The 15,516-nt window shown below is 32.3% G+C and overlaps 1 protein-coding gene across 1 annotated transcript in view; it reads left to right on the forward strand.

The window, feature by feature from the left end:
- The window catches only part of LOC134695182 (oxysterol-binding protein-related protein 6-like), a 38,614-nt gene extending 24,920 nt beyond the window's left edge, over positions 1 to 13,694 (forward strand). Inside the window, exons 12-22 of the mRNA XM_063556394.1 lie at positions 1,613 to 1,676; positions 2,588 to 2,763; positions 6,036 to 6,110; positions 6,669 to 6,806; positions 7,254 to 7,317; positions 7,702 to 7,780; positions 8,931 to 9,066; positions 9,639 to 9,804; positions 11,211 to 11,337; positions 12,561 to 12,683; positions 13,167 to 13,694. Coding sequence (XP_063412464.1) covers positions 1,613 to 1,676; positions 2,588 to 2,763; positions 6,036 to 6,110; positions 6,669 to 6,806; positions 7,254 to 7,317; positions 7,702 to 7,780; positions 8,931 to 9,066; positions 9,639 to 9,804; positions 11,211 to 11,337; positions 12,561 to 12,683; positions 13,167 to 13,263 — 1,245 coding nt within the window. The 3' untranslated portion in view covers positions 13,264 to 13,694. The remainder of the gene's footprint in view (positions 1 to 1,612; positions 1,677 to 2,587; positions 2,764 to 6,035; positions 6,111 to 6,668; positions 6,807 to 7,253; positions 7,318 to 7,701; positions 7,781 to 8,930; positions 9,067 to 9,638; positions 9,805 to 11,210; positions 11,338 to 12,560; positions 12,684 to 13,166) is intronic.
- Positions 13,695 to 15,516: the final 1,822 nt, after the last annotated feature.

Genomic DNA, 15,516 nt, shown 5'->3' on the forward strand with positions numbered 1-15,516 from the left:
GTTTATAACAGCAATGTCTAAGATGAATTGGAAAATCAGTGCTGATCAACTATTTTTAAAGCAGTTATGCGCTGTGGGAAATATTGATTATATGGAGAATGGCGTTGTTTTTGAAGAATTGTAATGAAAAATATCAAAGGCATTGTAAGAGTTATGCTCCTTGGAAATATACAAGCCTGCTTAAAATGGAATGGTTTTACTGTTGTTTGTTCCATTATGCTAGCCATCCTGTGCTGGGAAACCAAAAAAGCCTTTTCAAATTAAATGTTCATATTGTTTGTCTTTCCACGTTCACGTTTGTGCTAAAATTGCCACATAGTGATTGTATTCTATAAACACTCTTTTTAACTAACAAATGACACAATGGTCCATTAATCCTTTGGTAGTTTTATTGACTCTTGATAATTGGCTCCTGCTAAATTAGTGATTGCAGATCTGATAATTGAACTGATATTTGATACATAAAGAAAACACACAGATCTATATATGTTCCTGGAACTTCCACTCAAAATGGTTATGAACACCTAAACAACTGTAATAAAGTACACATTAATTAAACAGTTTCCTTGTTGAAAAAATAGTAATGTTCGGTTTTATTTCCCTGCTTCTAAAAAAAATCATCTTTAAACATAAACAAGATTGCATCATTTCTTTTTCTAACTCTCATATTTATAATACTCCTAACTCGGGAGCACTTAACAAATACTAATTTGTAATAATTATTGGGAAAATAACTCTTCAACATATTTATATTTCATGAAAAAAAAATTCAGGTGTCAGTACTAAAATATTTTATTTCTGATGATTGTACATTAGATTAGATTATAATAAAAACTTATATGCTTTTCTCACAGTATTATAATGTGTTGAAATATATATACTTAATCTGGAATCAACATCAACTATTGTCCTCCAGTTGAGCCTTGTTTTAAGAAATTGTAACAAAAGCCCAATTTAAATAAAATAATCAGTAATGCCAAAGTCTGCAAAAAAAGCTTATAGGATTTTTCTTTTATTGGTTAATCATTTAAATTTGTGGTTCACCTGTACCCACAAAGTTCACAAAAATTGGTATCTCAAAAATAATAACAAATACCTTTCTACATATTTGATACTGTGTGTATTTGACCTGTATCAGGCAAAACAAACTATTGAAGGGTCCCTTATTTTATATATAGATCATTGTAGATAGTGTACATAATTTTCTTTATCCGTTCCCATATCGTCTAAAGGTTCTGAATATAGTTGAGGGATGATATTGAGACTGAAACACAGAAGTAAATTGCGAAAGAGTGTAAAAACATCCATCTCTATAATACATGCATTTTCAATGCAAAATATCTTTTCATTATTGGAAATTAATTATTTTAACAAAAATACTGACTTTCAGCCAAATTTAGGTCATGAAGGTACAGTTTTTCAAAATGACATATATGTTCATCTTTGTATAGGACTCATTTTTATTTATTTTTTTGATGTATTGTTCCCTATTGAAATATTGTATTATCATAAGCTAAATGCTATAGAATTGGGTTTATACTCAGTGAGATATGAATATTTAATTTGATGTAATTTCTAAAATGAAATATTTATGTTGTTTTATACTTTGTAGCAATCCGATGAAGATGAAATCTCCAGTGAAGAGAATGACACAGATTATACTGCTGTTCATAGTGGTAAATATACTCATACACACATATTCATACACATACATACACAGATTATACTGCTGTTCATAGTGGTAAATATACTCATATACACATATTCATACACATACATACACAGATTATACTGCTGATCATAGTGGTAAATATATACTTAAATATACAGACATACACATACCCATGTACATAAAGATAAACATACATACACAGGAAAATGTACATATACATACAGATATACACATATTTTTTGTCTGATCAGGAATACTACATTTTTTTTTAAATATAAACACAAATGCTGGTTGTTTTAGGTACATGTATATCATTTTGAAATTTTTCTCAGATTATCACATGTAATCTTTCCCACCAATGAACAGTAGGATATCTTTACTTTTATTCTGATATTTATAAAAAAAAATGTGATTTTACAGTATCCACAACAGGGTATGTGCGTATAGGTGAACAGGATGAAAGAAAAATAAAAATAAAATCTTACACATTGATCTATTAAGTTGGTACCAAATACCTTGTCTAAAAATAATTTGGCTCATTTAATTTTTGTAATTTTTTTACATAATATTTACTTTCACCCTTTGGCAAAAATATAAAAATTTAAAAAAAATTGAACCAAACACTATATTGAAATTTTTTTATTGGATATATAACAATTTGACAGACACTTATTTTGATATCTATAGCTAGAAGCTTAATATTTCCTTATCAATTAAAACATGATTATAACGTTCAGCTGATTTTTACAGAGTTATCTCTCTGTAGTGTTGTGTACCACCTTAAAATGATCAATTTGCATATGACACGGTCCCACAAAATGTTTAAGAAGGGAAACAGCATGTTTATGCTGATGTAATTAATTTATTACTGGCTGCATAAAAATAGAGAAATTAGTTTTTACTTATACATTTCAGTATCAGAAGACCAGTTATCCGATTCCTTTGAGACGGGACGGAGATCAAAGTTACCTGTACCTAAACCAGACACTGGTGATATAAGTTTATGGAATCTATTGTATAAAAACATTGGAAAAGATCTGTCTAAAATCTCTATGCCAATTACACTGAACGAACCTCTTAGTATGCTACAGGTAGGCACATATGAAAACATAGGGAAAGATCTGTCTAAAATCTCTATGCCAATTACACTGAATGAACCACTTAGTATGCTACAGGTAGGCTCATATAAAAACATAGGAAAAGATCTGTCTAAAATCTCAATGCCAATCACACTGAACGAACCACTTAGTATGCTACAGGTAGATATAGGAAGATGTGGTGTGAGTGCCAATGAGACAACTCTCCATCCAAATAACAATTTAAAAATTAAACCATTATAGGTTAAAGTACGGCCTTCAACACGGAGCCTTGGCTCACACCGAACAACAAGCTATAAAGGGCCCCAAAATTACTAGTGTAAAACCATTCAAACGGGAAAACCAACAGTCTAATCTATATAAACAAAACGAGAAACGAGAAACACGTATATATTACATAAACAAACGACAACTACTGTACATCAGGCACATATATATAAAAACATTGGAAAAGATCTGTCTAAAATCTCCATGACAATTACACTGAACGAACCACTTAGTATGCTACAGGTAGGCACATATAAAAACATAGGGAAAGATCTGTCTAAAATCTCCATGCCAATCACACTGAACGAACCACTTAGTATGCTACAGGTAGGCACATATATAAACATAGGAAAAGATCTGTCTAAAATCTCAATGCCAATTACACTGAACGAACCACTTAGTATTCTACAGGTAGGCACATATAAAAACAGGAAAAGATCTGTCTAAAATCTCAATGCCAATTACACTGAACAAACCACTTAGTATGCTACAGGTAGGCACATATAAAAACATAGGAAAAGATCTGTCTAAAATCTCAATGCCAATTACACTGAACAAACCACTTAGTATGCTACAGGTAGGCACATATAAAAAAACATAGGAAAAGATCTGTCTAAAATCTCAATGCCAATTACACTGAACGAACCACTTAGTATGCTACAGGTAGGCACATATAAAAACATAGGAAAAGATCTGTCTAAAACCTCCATGACAATTACACTGAACGAGCCACTTAGTATGCTACAGGTAGGCACATATAAAAACATTGGAAAAGATCTGTTTAAAATCTCCATGTCAATTACACTGAACGAGCCACTTAGTATGCTACAGGTAGGCACATATAAAAACATAGGAAAAGATCTGTCCAAAATCTCTGTGCTAATTACACTGAACGAACCACTTAGTATGCTACAGGTAGGCACATATATAAACATAGGAAAAGATCTGTCTAAAATCTCAATGCCAATTACACTGAACGAACCACTTAGTATGCTACAGGTAGGCACATATAAAAACATAGGAAAAGATCTGTCTAAAATCTCAATGCCAATTACACTGAACGAACCACTTAGTATGCTACAGGTAGGCACATATAAAAACATAGGAAAAGATCTGTCTAAAATCTCAATGCCAATTACACTGAACGAACCACTTAGTATGCTACAGGTAGGCACATATAAAAACATAGGAAAAGATCTGTCTAAAATCTCCATGTCAATTACACTGAACGAGCCACTTAGTATGCTACAGGTAGGCACATATAAAAACATAGGAAAAGATCTGTCCAAAATCTCTGTGCTAATTACCTTGAACCAACCACTTAGTATGCTACAGGTAGGCACATATAAAAACATAGGAAAAGATCTGTCTAAAATCTCAATGCCAATTACACTGAACAAACCACTTAGTATGCTACAGGTAGGCACATATAAAAACATAGGAAAAGATCTGTCTAAAATCTCAATGCCAATTACACTGAACGAACCACTTAGTATGCTACAGGTAGGCACATATAAAAACATAGGAAAAGATCTGTTTAAAATCTCAATGCCAATTACACTGAACGAACCACTTAGTATGCTACAGGTAGGCACATATAAAAACATAGGAAAAGATCTGTCTAAAATCTCCATGCCAATTACACTGAACGAACCACTTAGTATGCTACAGGTAGGCATATATAAAAACATTTGAAAAGATCTGTCTAAAATCTCCATGTCAATCACACTGAACGAACCACTTAGTATGCTACAGGTAGGCACATATAAAAACATAGGAAAAGATCTGTCTAAAATCTCAATGCCAATTACACTGAACAAACCACTTAGTATGCTACAGGTAGGCACATATAAAAACATTGGAAAAGATCTGTCCAAAATCTCCATGTCACTCACACTGAACGAACCACTTAGTATGCTACAGGTAGGCACATATAAAAACATTGGAAAAGATCTGTCTAAAATCTCCATGCCAATCACACTGAACGAACCACTTAGTATGCTACAGGTAGGCACATATAAAAACATTGGAAAAGATCTGTCCAAAATCTCCATATCAATTACACTGAACGAACCACTTAGTATGCTACAGGTAGGCACATATAAAAACATAGGAAAAGATCTGTCCAAAATCTCCATATCAATTACACTGAACGAACCACTTAGTATGCTACAGGTAGGCACATATAAAAACATAGGAAAAGATCTGTCTAAAATCTCCATGTCAATCACACTGAACGAACCACTTAGTATGCTACAGGTAGGCACATATAAAAATATAGGGAAAGATCTGTCCAAAATCTCCATGCCAATCACACTGAACGAACCACTTAGTATGCTACAGGTAGGCACATATAAAAACATAGGAAAAGATCTGTTAAAAATCTCCATGCTAATTACACTGAACAAACCACTTAGTATGCTACAGGTAGGCACATATAAAAACATAGGAAAAAATCTGTCTAAAATCTCTATGCCAATCACACTGAACGAACCACTTAGTATGCTTCAGGTAGGCACATATAAAAACATAGGAAAAGATCTGTCAAAAATCTCCATGCCAATCACACTGAACGAACCACTTAGTATGCTACAGGTAGGCACATATAACAATGGTACATTTTATACATGAAAATATGATAGTTTACACTGATAAAAGGTGAGGGAATGATTACCAGATTTTGTTAACTTTAGTTCCTTGTATGGAAATAGAACTGAAATTCATTTGATTGGTTTTAATGATTGCTTTGCAAAAATTAAAAATATTCAGGCTCTTAGATTTCTATTTTGTTTGCATTACAAGTTTCTTGTATGGAAATAGAACACAGAAAATTCTTTGTTTAGGTTGAAATGATTGCATCACAAAAAAATGGGCTTCTAAATTTCTGTATTTAGATATTTTGAAAAATAACTGTGCTGTCACTTTTTCTATTGGCCGTTTCCAGTCTACTTTTGGGAATATAAGTTTGTAAATATGCTTTTTGTGCTTTTAATTTTCAGAGGTTATGTGAAGAACTTGAATACAATGAATTGATAGAAAAAGCTGTTGGATTAGAAGATCCTTATGAACGAATGGTTGGTTTTTATTGATAAAATTATTCTTGAATTAAACTTAATGTTATCCTTTAGAGTAGAATGTATTCAGTGAAGAATCAATTTCAGATTATTTTGAGAAAAATTAAGGTAGGAGTACTTAAAAAACAATTGTCTTTAAAATTTTGATATTTAAAAAAAAATAATTTAGATGTGAAACCAATCTGAAATAACATGATGTGTAATTGGTGTAATTTCTGCCTCTTTCAATTCTTGAATAATACTGTGGATTCATTATTATTCGTTGAATACCAATTTTCGTGGGTACAGGTGAACCATGAATTGAAACGTTTAATGAATATAATATTTTCAATAGGCTTTGTATACAGAGATTGGCAACACCACAAAAATCCAATATACACGAATATGCTAGCTTTCAGCTATCCATGAAAATTGATACCCACGAAAATAAATGAATCCACAGTAACCATCAGAATACGAACAAACAATGTTATTTAAAAGAAGACATGTGAAAGTATAGGTTCTAGAAAAAAAAGAAGTTACAGTCACATTAAATATGACTTTATATTTGTATTACAGATCCATGTAGCTGCATTTGCAGTCAGTAGTTATGCAAGTACAGGGTATAGAGCTGGGCACAAACCTTTCAATCCACTGCTGGGTGAGACATACGAATGTGATAGACCAGATAAAGGCTGGAGATTTGTGGCAGAACAGGTACAAATAGACATTTTAATCCATTGATGAGCAATTGTAAATTTGTGCATAAGAAAAAAAAAGAAAACTTTTTTTTTTATTTTTTGACATGTTTCAAATAATAAATTTGAGAACTGATACTAGTTGGAATTAATAGAAAGAAAGATTGAACAGTGACAGTCAGTAAATGAAAAATCAATAAATAACTGATACATAAAAAGAGTTACACAAATTACCAAAAATACTGGACAGTACAACAGAGCATATCAACCACCAGCACCAAAATACACTAGATAAGTATATACTTGTATAAATAAAAAAAGTGATGAACAATACATTGCCCAGACACCAAGACTTGATAGTGTCCCAAATGTGGTGGTGTTAAAACTACTTCCTGACTAGTTCCAAATATAAATACATGTAGATTTACAGAAATTTGAGTCTTAACTGAATTTTCTTGAATTTCAGGTTAGCCACCATCCTCCAATATCTGCTTGTTACTGTGATTCTAAAAACTTTATATTTTGGCAAGGTGAGATATAATATCAGAGTAGCTAACACTAACAATACACTAGCTTCTAAAATACCAGTTTTTGTCATACAAGCAATGTTTTGCAGAGACTTTTTTGATTTGGAGCTACACTTTAAGTTTTAGATTGTCTTCATTTTTTCATTTTTTGTCTTCATTTTTGCATTTTTCAAAGAATAGAACATTTTGTTTGCAATTAACATTAATGACCACATTTTTAAACCTTTTTTTACTTTTTAAATATCAATGAATTTGTCTTTCTTGGTATACAATCTTATATTTATAGAATATTTGAATCTAGACAAGAATTTTATAGAAACTCAGATTTAAAAGCCAAAACAATGTATATATGTAGTTTAGTCACTAAAGTAATTATATAATTTTCAGAAACTCGTATAAAGACAAGATTTTGGGGAAAATCTATGGAAATACAACCTGTAGGCATTGTCAATCTAGTTCTTCCAAAGTAAGTATTCTTGTTTAGACGAGTTACATATATATATATATATATATATATGTAACTCGTCTAGTACGTCGTACATGTACATCGGCGTATATATATATATATACAACTCGTCTAAACATCAACACAACAAATTTAGATCTGTAAATTTGCTTTCGCAAATTTTTGGTTCTTCCCTCGCCGGGATTCGAACCCATGCTACTGTGATATCGTGACACCAAATCGCCTGCACTGCAGCCGTCCCGCTAGACCACACGACCACCTGGGCTCTCATAAAAGAGCTTTCGGTGGGCATGTGTTACCTTTCCACGTCAGTTTTAATCTAGCGGCGTTCTACAGTACATGATATATAAGGCATGAAGATGTTATTGTTACAGATCAGCTAAATTATCTATAGTAAAGGATCCTACAAATTAATGTAAGATACAGTCACAGAAAATAATTATATTCATAAGTACGTCTGAGTCAGTGACAACCCTACAACAGATGTATCCATGGGATATATATATATTATCTGGATGCGTGAAGATTTATCTAGATTGTCTTTAATGACAACAAATCCTGCAATACTTGGATTTTATTGGTCCTATAATTAAGATACTATATTTTGTTTAACATTTAGATACTCATTGATAGAGTAAAGAACTTTTGAACAAAGGGAAAGAATTTATCTTTTAAGTGGAACATAACACTAAAGGGAGATAACTCTGCAAAAATCAGCTGAAAATTTTTATCATTTTCTATTGTTAAGTGAATACATGGGGTGTGTAATGTTCAACCATTTTATATTTTCAACTAGTCTATTGGTTGGATATAATATTTAAAAACGAGTAAAAATAAATTGTTTTTCCTTAGTGTTCCTAACTGGAAGGACATACAAAGAAGAAGGAGTTATCGTCACAATGGTCATAATTATTGCTTGTCAAACTGCTATATATCCAATGCAATGTTTTGATAAAATACATATGTGGTTAATTGTTTTTTAGAAATTTTCATATTTTTGTCAAAGATGTTGAGATATGCTATCATTTTAGCAAGTCTGATACTGATTGGCAAAAATTATAAAGCTGCACATGATTCTCTTAACTTATCATCAGAACAAAAAATAAATATATTTTTTAAGTTACAGTTACAGTTTGAATTTATATTTCAGGTGGAATGAGCAGTATAGATGGAACAAAGTTACCACATGTGTTCATAACTTACTAGGGGGTCAACGATGGGTCGATCATTACGGAGAGGTCAATATCACCTGTGGAGATATCACCTGTAAACTAACATTTAAAAAGGTGAGTAGAGATAGTTATTGTCAAACATGAAAAAGAAAACGACTTTGTACTGGAATGAATTTTCAAATTTGACTTGTAACAAGTCACGTGATACCCTTTTTTCTTTTATTTTCTTACGGCATATTTTATTTCAAAATTCTATCTCATATATTATGCAATTATTGTCTTTTGGTGAGGTTAATGTGCGGTTTTATTGACTATTGCAAAAAACTGATATTCACTGATGCCAACAGCTGTACATATGTACATATGTCCTTATATCCCAAAATTTGTTTCCGCTCTCTGACTTCAGTTTGCCTCATGCAAACCAATGTTTTGAAACTTATTCACAGTGCTTATTTCCACAAAACACAAATCAAGTTAGAACTTTTGGTGGTGTCACTTTCACCGATCCAGAGTTATGCCCTTTCACAAAAGGATAAAATGCTGATTTTTTTGTTTCAGTTTAACTTAAGTTTTCCTCAACCAAATGTTATGAAATTAATATACAATGCTTATTATCAGAAACTCAATATCGCAGTGAAATATTATTTTGACATTTCAGGACAAATATTTTTCTGTATTATTTATAGGCTAGTAGCTGGTCCTCAAAACGACATGAGATCCATGGTCATATCAACAGTCCTGAAGGGAAGGTTGTCCATCATCTATCAGGGAAGTGGAATGAAGCTTTATACTGTGGTACTCATCATGGTGGAAATCATCATCAGGCCACCAGTAAATTAGTGTGGAGACCTGGTGAGTAGGGAATTGAGGGTAAGGGGGGGTCTAGGGGAAGGTTGTCCATCATCTATCAGGGAAGTGGAATGAAGCTTTATACTGTGGTACTCATCATGGTGGAAATCATCATCAGGCCACCAGTAAATTAGTGTGGAGACCTGGTGAGTAGGGAATTGAGGGTAAGGGGGGATCTAGGGGAAGGTGGCCCATCATCTATCAGGGAAGTGGAATGAAGCTTTATACTGTGGTACTCATCATGGTGGAAATCATCATCAGGCCACCAGTAAATTAGTATGGAGACCTGGTGAGTAGGGAATTGAGGGTAAGGGGGGGTCTAGGGGAAGGTGGCCCATCATCTATCAGGGAAGTGGAATGAAGCTTTATACTGTGGTACTCATCATGGTGGAAATCATCATCAGGCCACCAGTAAATTAGTGTGGAGACCTGGTGAGTAGGGAATTGAGGGTAAGGGGGGATCTAGGGGAAGGTTGTCCATCATCTATCAGGGAAGTGGAATGAAGCTTTATACTGTGGTACTCATCATGGTGGAAATCATCATCAGGCCACCAGTAAATTAGTGTGGAGACCTGGTGAGTAGGGAATTGAGGGTAAGGGGGGGTCTAGGGGAAGGTGGCCCATCATCTATCAGGGAAGTGGAATGAAGCTTTATACTGTGGTACTCATCATGGTGGAAATCATCATCAGGCCACCAGTAAATTAGTGTGGAGACCTGGTGAGTAGGGAATTGAGGGTAAGGGGGGGTCTAGGGGAAGGTGGCCCATCATCTATCAGGGAAGTGGAATGAAGCTTTATACTGTGGTACTCATCATGGTGGAAATCATCATCAGGCCACCAGTAAATTAGTGTGGAGACCTGGTGAGTAGGGAATTGAGGGTAAGGGGGGTCTAGGGGAAGGTGGCCCATCATCTATCAGGGAAGTGGAATGAAGCTTTATACTGTGGTACTCATCATGGTGGAAATCATCATCAGGCCACCAGTAAATTAGTGTGGAGACCTGGTGAGTCAGGCTGTTCCAGAATTCACTGGTTGAAGGCATGGGCATTGTGAATTAATGAAATATTGGTGGTTACCTTTTCCTAAGTATTTGTAATAATTGTTAATTATAGGTAAAATGAAAATTTAAATTTTATTGGTGGATTGAACCTTTCAAATGAGCCTTAACAGTCTTTAAAAAAATGTAAAGCAACAAAAACTCCAAATCTGTATAACAATACCAAAACTTTTGTATTTCTTATTGGTAAGCTGTTGTAAGTAATATGGGTTCAGTCATGACCAATTTTGATCTGTTTGTAAAATGAGCCATTATTTATGTATGTGATTGCTTTCCAATTGTATTTTCTATATCATACTGATTTATTTGTTTAAATCACTTTTTCTATTCACATATCGGTAATTTTAAACAGGTGCAATGCCAGATGATTATGAGCTGTATTATGGCTTTACCAGATTTGCAATAGAATTAAATGAGTTGGACACTGATGATGCTAAGACACTGCCACCTACAGACACAAGGTTCAGACATGATCAAAGGTATTAAAACAGTCTTTTGTATAATTATAAAGATTCAAAGTTCCATAGCCACATAGATGAGAAAAGGTTTTATTGCTAGTAAAATATTTGCTGTTAAGGAAGCTGGCTTGTCATGTTTTGGATTTTTTGTCAGATTTTCAGAATCCTCTGGTTTCATCCATTTGTATGCCTTGAAAAAATTTGCCCGGTGACCCCCATTTTTCTTTTTGTAAATCTTTTACATGAATAATGATAATAAAGCTGTTAAAGTCTGATAAAATTTTGATTACTTTTTAACAGTTTTTGAGAGCTTCAACTTGTCGATAATAAAGCTAAGAGAATATTTTCCCGCCAAAATTTCAATGGCTTATATATCGAAAACAAGCATGGTGACCTATATATTTTTTTTGCTCTTTGGACTCCTTTATTACTCCCCTTTCAATATAAACTAGTGTTTTGAAAATTTAATTACTTTGAAACTGAGAAGTTAACTCCTTAAGTTAATAGGTACTGTAAATTCATAAATTATTTGAGGTTTTTACTATAAATATTGCTTCCGAATCTGTGGGAGTTTCCTAATAATTAGAACTCACATTCTGATATATATATATCTGAAACATATTTCTGTATGAAGCTTTTCCTGATACCTCACATTTCTGTCAATTCTTTAAAAATCGCAATAATAAATGCACACAATAATTTCTGAATTTTTAGTATATTGCAGTAAAAAGTAAAAACACAAAAATACCGAACTCCGAGGATAACTCAAAAAGGAAAATCAAAAATCAAAAGGCAAAATCAAAAGTCCAAACACATCAAACGAATGGGTAACAACTGTCATATTCCTGACTTGCTATTTCTCATATACTTTGATATGTTGCCTTTTCCAAATGGCTTTGCAGGTTTATGTTCTAGATATTCCTCTTTAATAGCTTGATGTGTCTATGTCAGAAATGATTCAAGATTTACATGTTAACAACGATATATTTACTCGCTGAAGTCACAAAAATTTTGTTTATACTAGTCAAAATGTGCATTTAAAATTTGTACATGTATATTGGTTGATGGTTATCCCATGTATTTTTAAATAGGAACTACTTAGAATAGATCAATGATATGTATTCATATTCTTCACATTTTTAAAAAGAAACTTCGAATAAAATTATTCCTCATATTTAAAATTTGAACATTTGGTAATTCTAATAATGATTTTTATATTATATTGTATTGATTTATAATTTTAGACTATTAGAGGAAGGAAAGATTCATGATGCTGAGAATGAGAAGACAAGGTTAGAACATTTGCAGAGAGAAAGAAGGAAGAAAAGAGAAACAGAAGGATTAGATTATAGTCCTATGTGGTTTAAGTAAGTGAAAGTTAAACGCCTACATTTTAAAAAACTAAACTATGAATTTTCAATAAAAAAAAGAGAAGGAAAATATCCAGAAAACATGAAAAATTAAAGAAGGAGAAAACAACATGGAAATTAATGATCAATTACAGAAGGACAAAGACGTGCACGAACGCTAAAAAAAACTGTGGACAAGTTAAGGTAATTAGATCCTGATCTAGGTGTAAATGGCTAATCCACCAACAAATTATAGGCGTGCTTTAGATAAAAAAGAAAAAAACACCAAAAAACTAAAGTAATCAAAGAGACATAAAAATATCAAGTCGGAAGAGAAACTGGCAATGCCATAGCAGTTAACGATAAATGACCATTAAAGTCCAAAAGCACTACAAACAATCCATGTTAGAATCTAAATAACATGGACCACACCAGTAAAATTGTGGACATATAACAGCCATCCATCTTCTTTTGTCATAAATGTTTCTTTTTTTTCCCCAGGAAAACAGGAAAAGAGAGTTATGAATACCTTGGGAAATACTGGGAATGTAAAAAGTCTCCAGGATTTAATAAAATGTCTTTTGTGAAGCTATGGTGAACAGTAACAGGAAACCAGTAGAAAGGCTGACATTAAAGGCCCAGTAGCTACAAAACTTAGATCCCTATATTTATACAGATGTATACCTTGAGAGACAAACAAGCGAATGAATTAAAGAGAAACATTACAAATTGATATCTTTCGATGATTGACAAGACAGAATTATTTCTTATTGTCCAAAACTTGTGATCTAATGTGTCAAGACCTGCATTTCACAAAAGGTGGTACTAATAAGGATCATATAAATATCCTTAATTTAACCATCAATTGTACTATCATTTTGAAACACAGGCCTTGAGTACAATGATATTGAGGCATTTTTTTTCTTTTCCCACCATATTTAGTAAGTCATTTTCAAAACCTTTTTATTTTGGGGCCAATAATGGGCCTTTAAGCCCCTACTCCTTTCACCTCATGTATTATTGAATTTAAGCCCCTACTCCTTTCACCTCATGTACAATTATATTTATGAAAGTCTTTTGTCTTATTTCTTCCCTGTAAATGAATGAATAATGGGTGATAGAATTCGGATGGTAAAGTTATATTCTGCAAATGGATTTTATATGTAGATTAAAGTTAACTAGTGAAAATTGCACAAATTAGAGTAGAAAATACACATGTATTATAAACTTGTGGATTTAGAAAGAAATTTCAAAAAATTGTGATGAAGTAGCTTGTTTTGCAATCAATTAAATAGTTTGTCAACTCTCAAAATGGGGAGAAAGAATTTGACCAAACATGCACAGAGTTGTACACTTGCTATTTGTATTCCTTATCCAAATGATTTTTCCAGGGTTCCCATACCAAATCATAAACTTAGCTAGTTTCTGTTATGTTATTTTGGTTATGTTATTTGGAAACAGCAGGTGACACAAGTCTTCCTTCAAAAACTCACAGTAGTTTCTTCTTAGATTCTATTAAGCTTTTGACTGTAAGTGCTATATTTATTTCTGGAACTCATAACCGAATGTTTGTAGGCTCACCATAGTGGTATATGTTGAAACGATAGTATATATGCCCATAAAAAACTTGTGATTATTGAATTTTAAAATTATAGTTTAGAAAATGTTATTTGCATTATAATAATCCTAATGTGATTCATGAATATTCTTGTGTGTGAAGTAGTACAATATGATCCTTTCATTTCATTTGTTTAAGGTGATACCTATTACTCCAGGGAGATAACTCTGTATTATCAGCTAAACGTTTTAATTACGTAACCTTGTGAAGATAATATAAAGCTTCACAATGATCAAAATTAGTGTTTGTCAAACTGCTATATAACCAGTGTAATTTTTCTGACAAAACGGTTGGTTCAAAATTTTTGATTTTTTTTTACTTTTGTCAAAGGATTAAAGTAAATACGTTGACAAAATTTTATGAAAATTAAACAAGCCAAATTAATTTTAGAGAAAGTGTTGGGTACCACCTTAAATATAACTGTGGATTCATTTATTCCTTTTGGAACCAGTTTTCTTGGATTGAGAAACAATTGTATTTTCATAGAAATTTGATTACACAGTTTTGTTGAAGACTGCATACAAGCCTATAAATGTGTGCATTTTTTCAATGAACATTAAAATTTGTGGAAATTGACGAAATATGTTTTTCAACGAATAGTAATGAATCCACAGTATAACTTTTCTATTAACCATTTTTCTTTTTATATGTATGTGTGCTCATTATCAAATGTTGATTTATTGAATTAAATATACACGAGTGTGTTTTCTTCCTCAACAATATAAATAGAATTTTATGCAATTATATGTTAACATGTGCTAATATGTTTATGCACCTGTGTGCGTTTGTGATTTCATATATGTATATAATATATAGATATATTTACCGTTTTGCTAGATTTTTGTTTCTGTTGGGTATGATATTTTTTTTAACTATTGACTGGAAATATTTATTTCATAGTTGAAATAAGCAGGTTACCATGACTACTGTAGTAGTTCTTTACCCTAAAAAGTTGGCAAATTTTTATGTTTCTCAGTTGTGAAGAATGAAAATAAGGGAGACAATTGCTGTAACAAACAAATATCATGTATGAATTAGAAAGTTTGAGGGAATATTACTAAATGAATCCATTCATGAATTCATGTAATATTTTAATGACAACTTTTATACTTACAATATTTTGTAAACAGCATTCTCTTCGTAAGGTTAAATTCAAGTAGAACAATTTTTTATAATTTTGTCGAAATTTTAATATCTAGATTTTCCCAATATGCTACATCAACATATTATCAA

Source organism: Mytilus trossulus, chromosome 13 (genome assembly GCF_036588685.1).
Source record: "Mytilus trossulus isolate FHL-02 chromosome 13, PNRI_Mtr1.1.1.hap1, whole genome shotgun sequence".
Lineage (NCBI taxonomy): Eukaryota > Metazoa > Mollusca > Bivalvia > Mytilida > Mytilidae > Mytilus > Mytilus trossulus.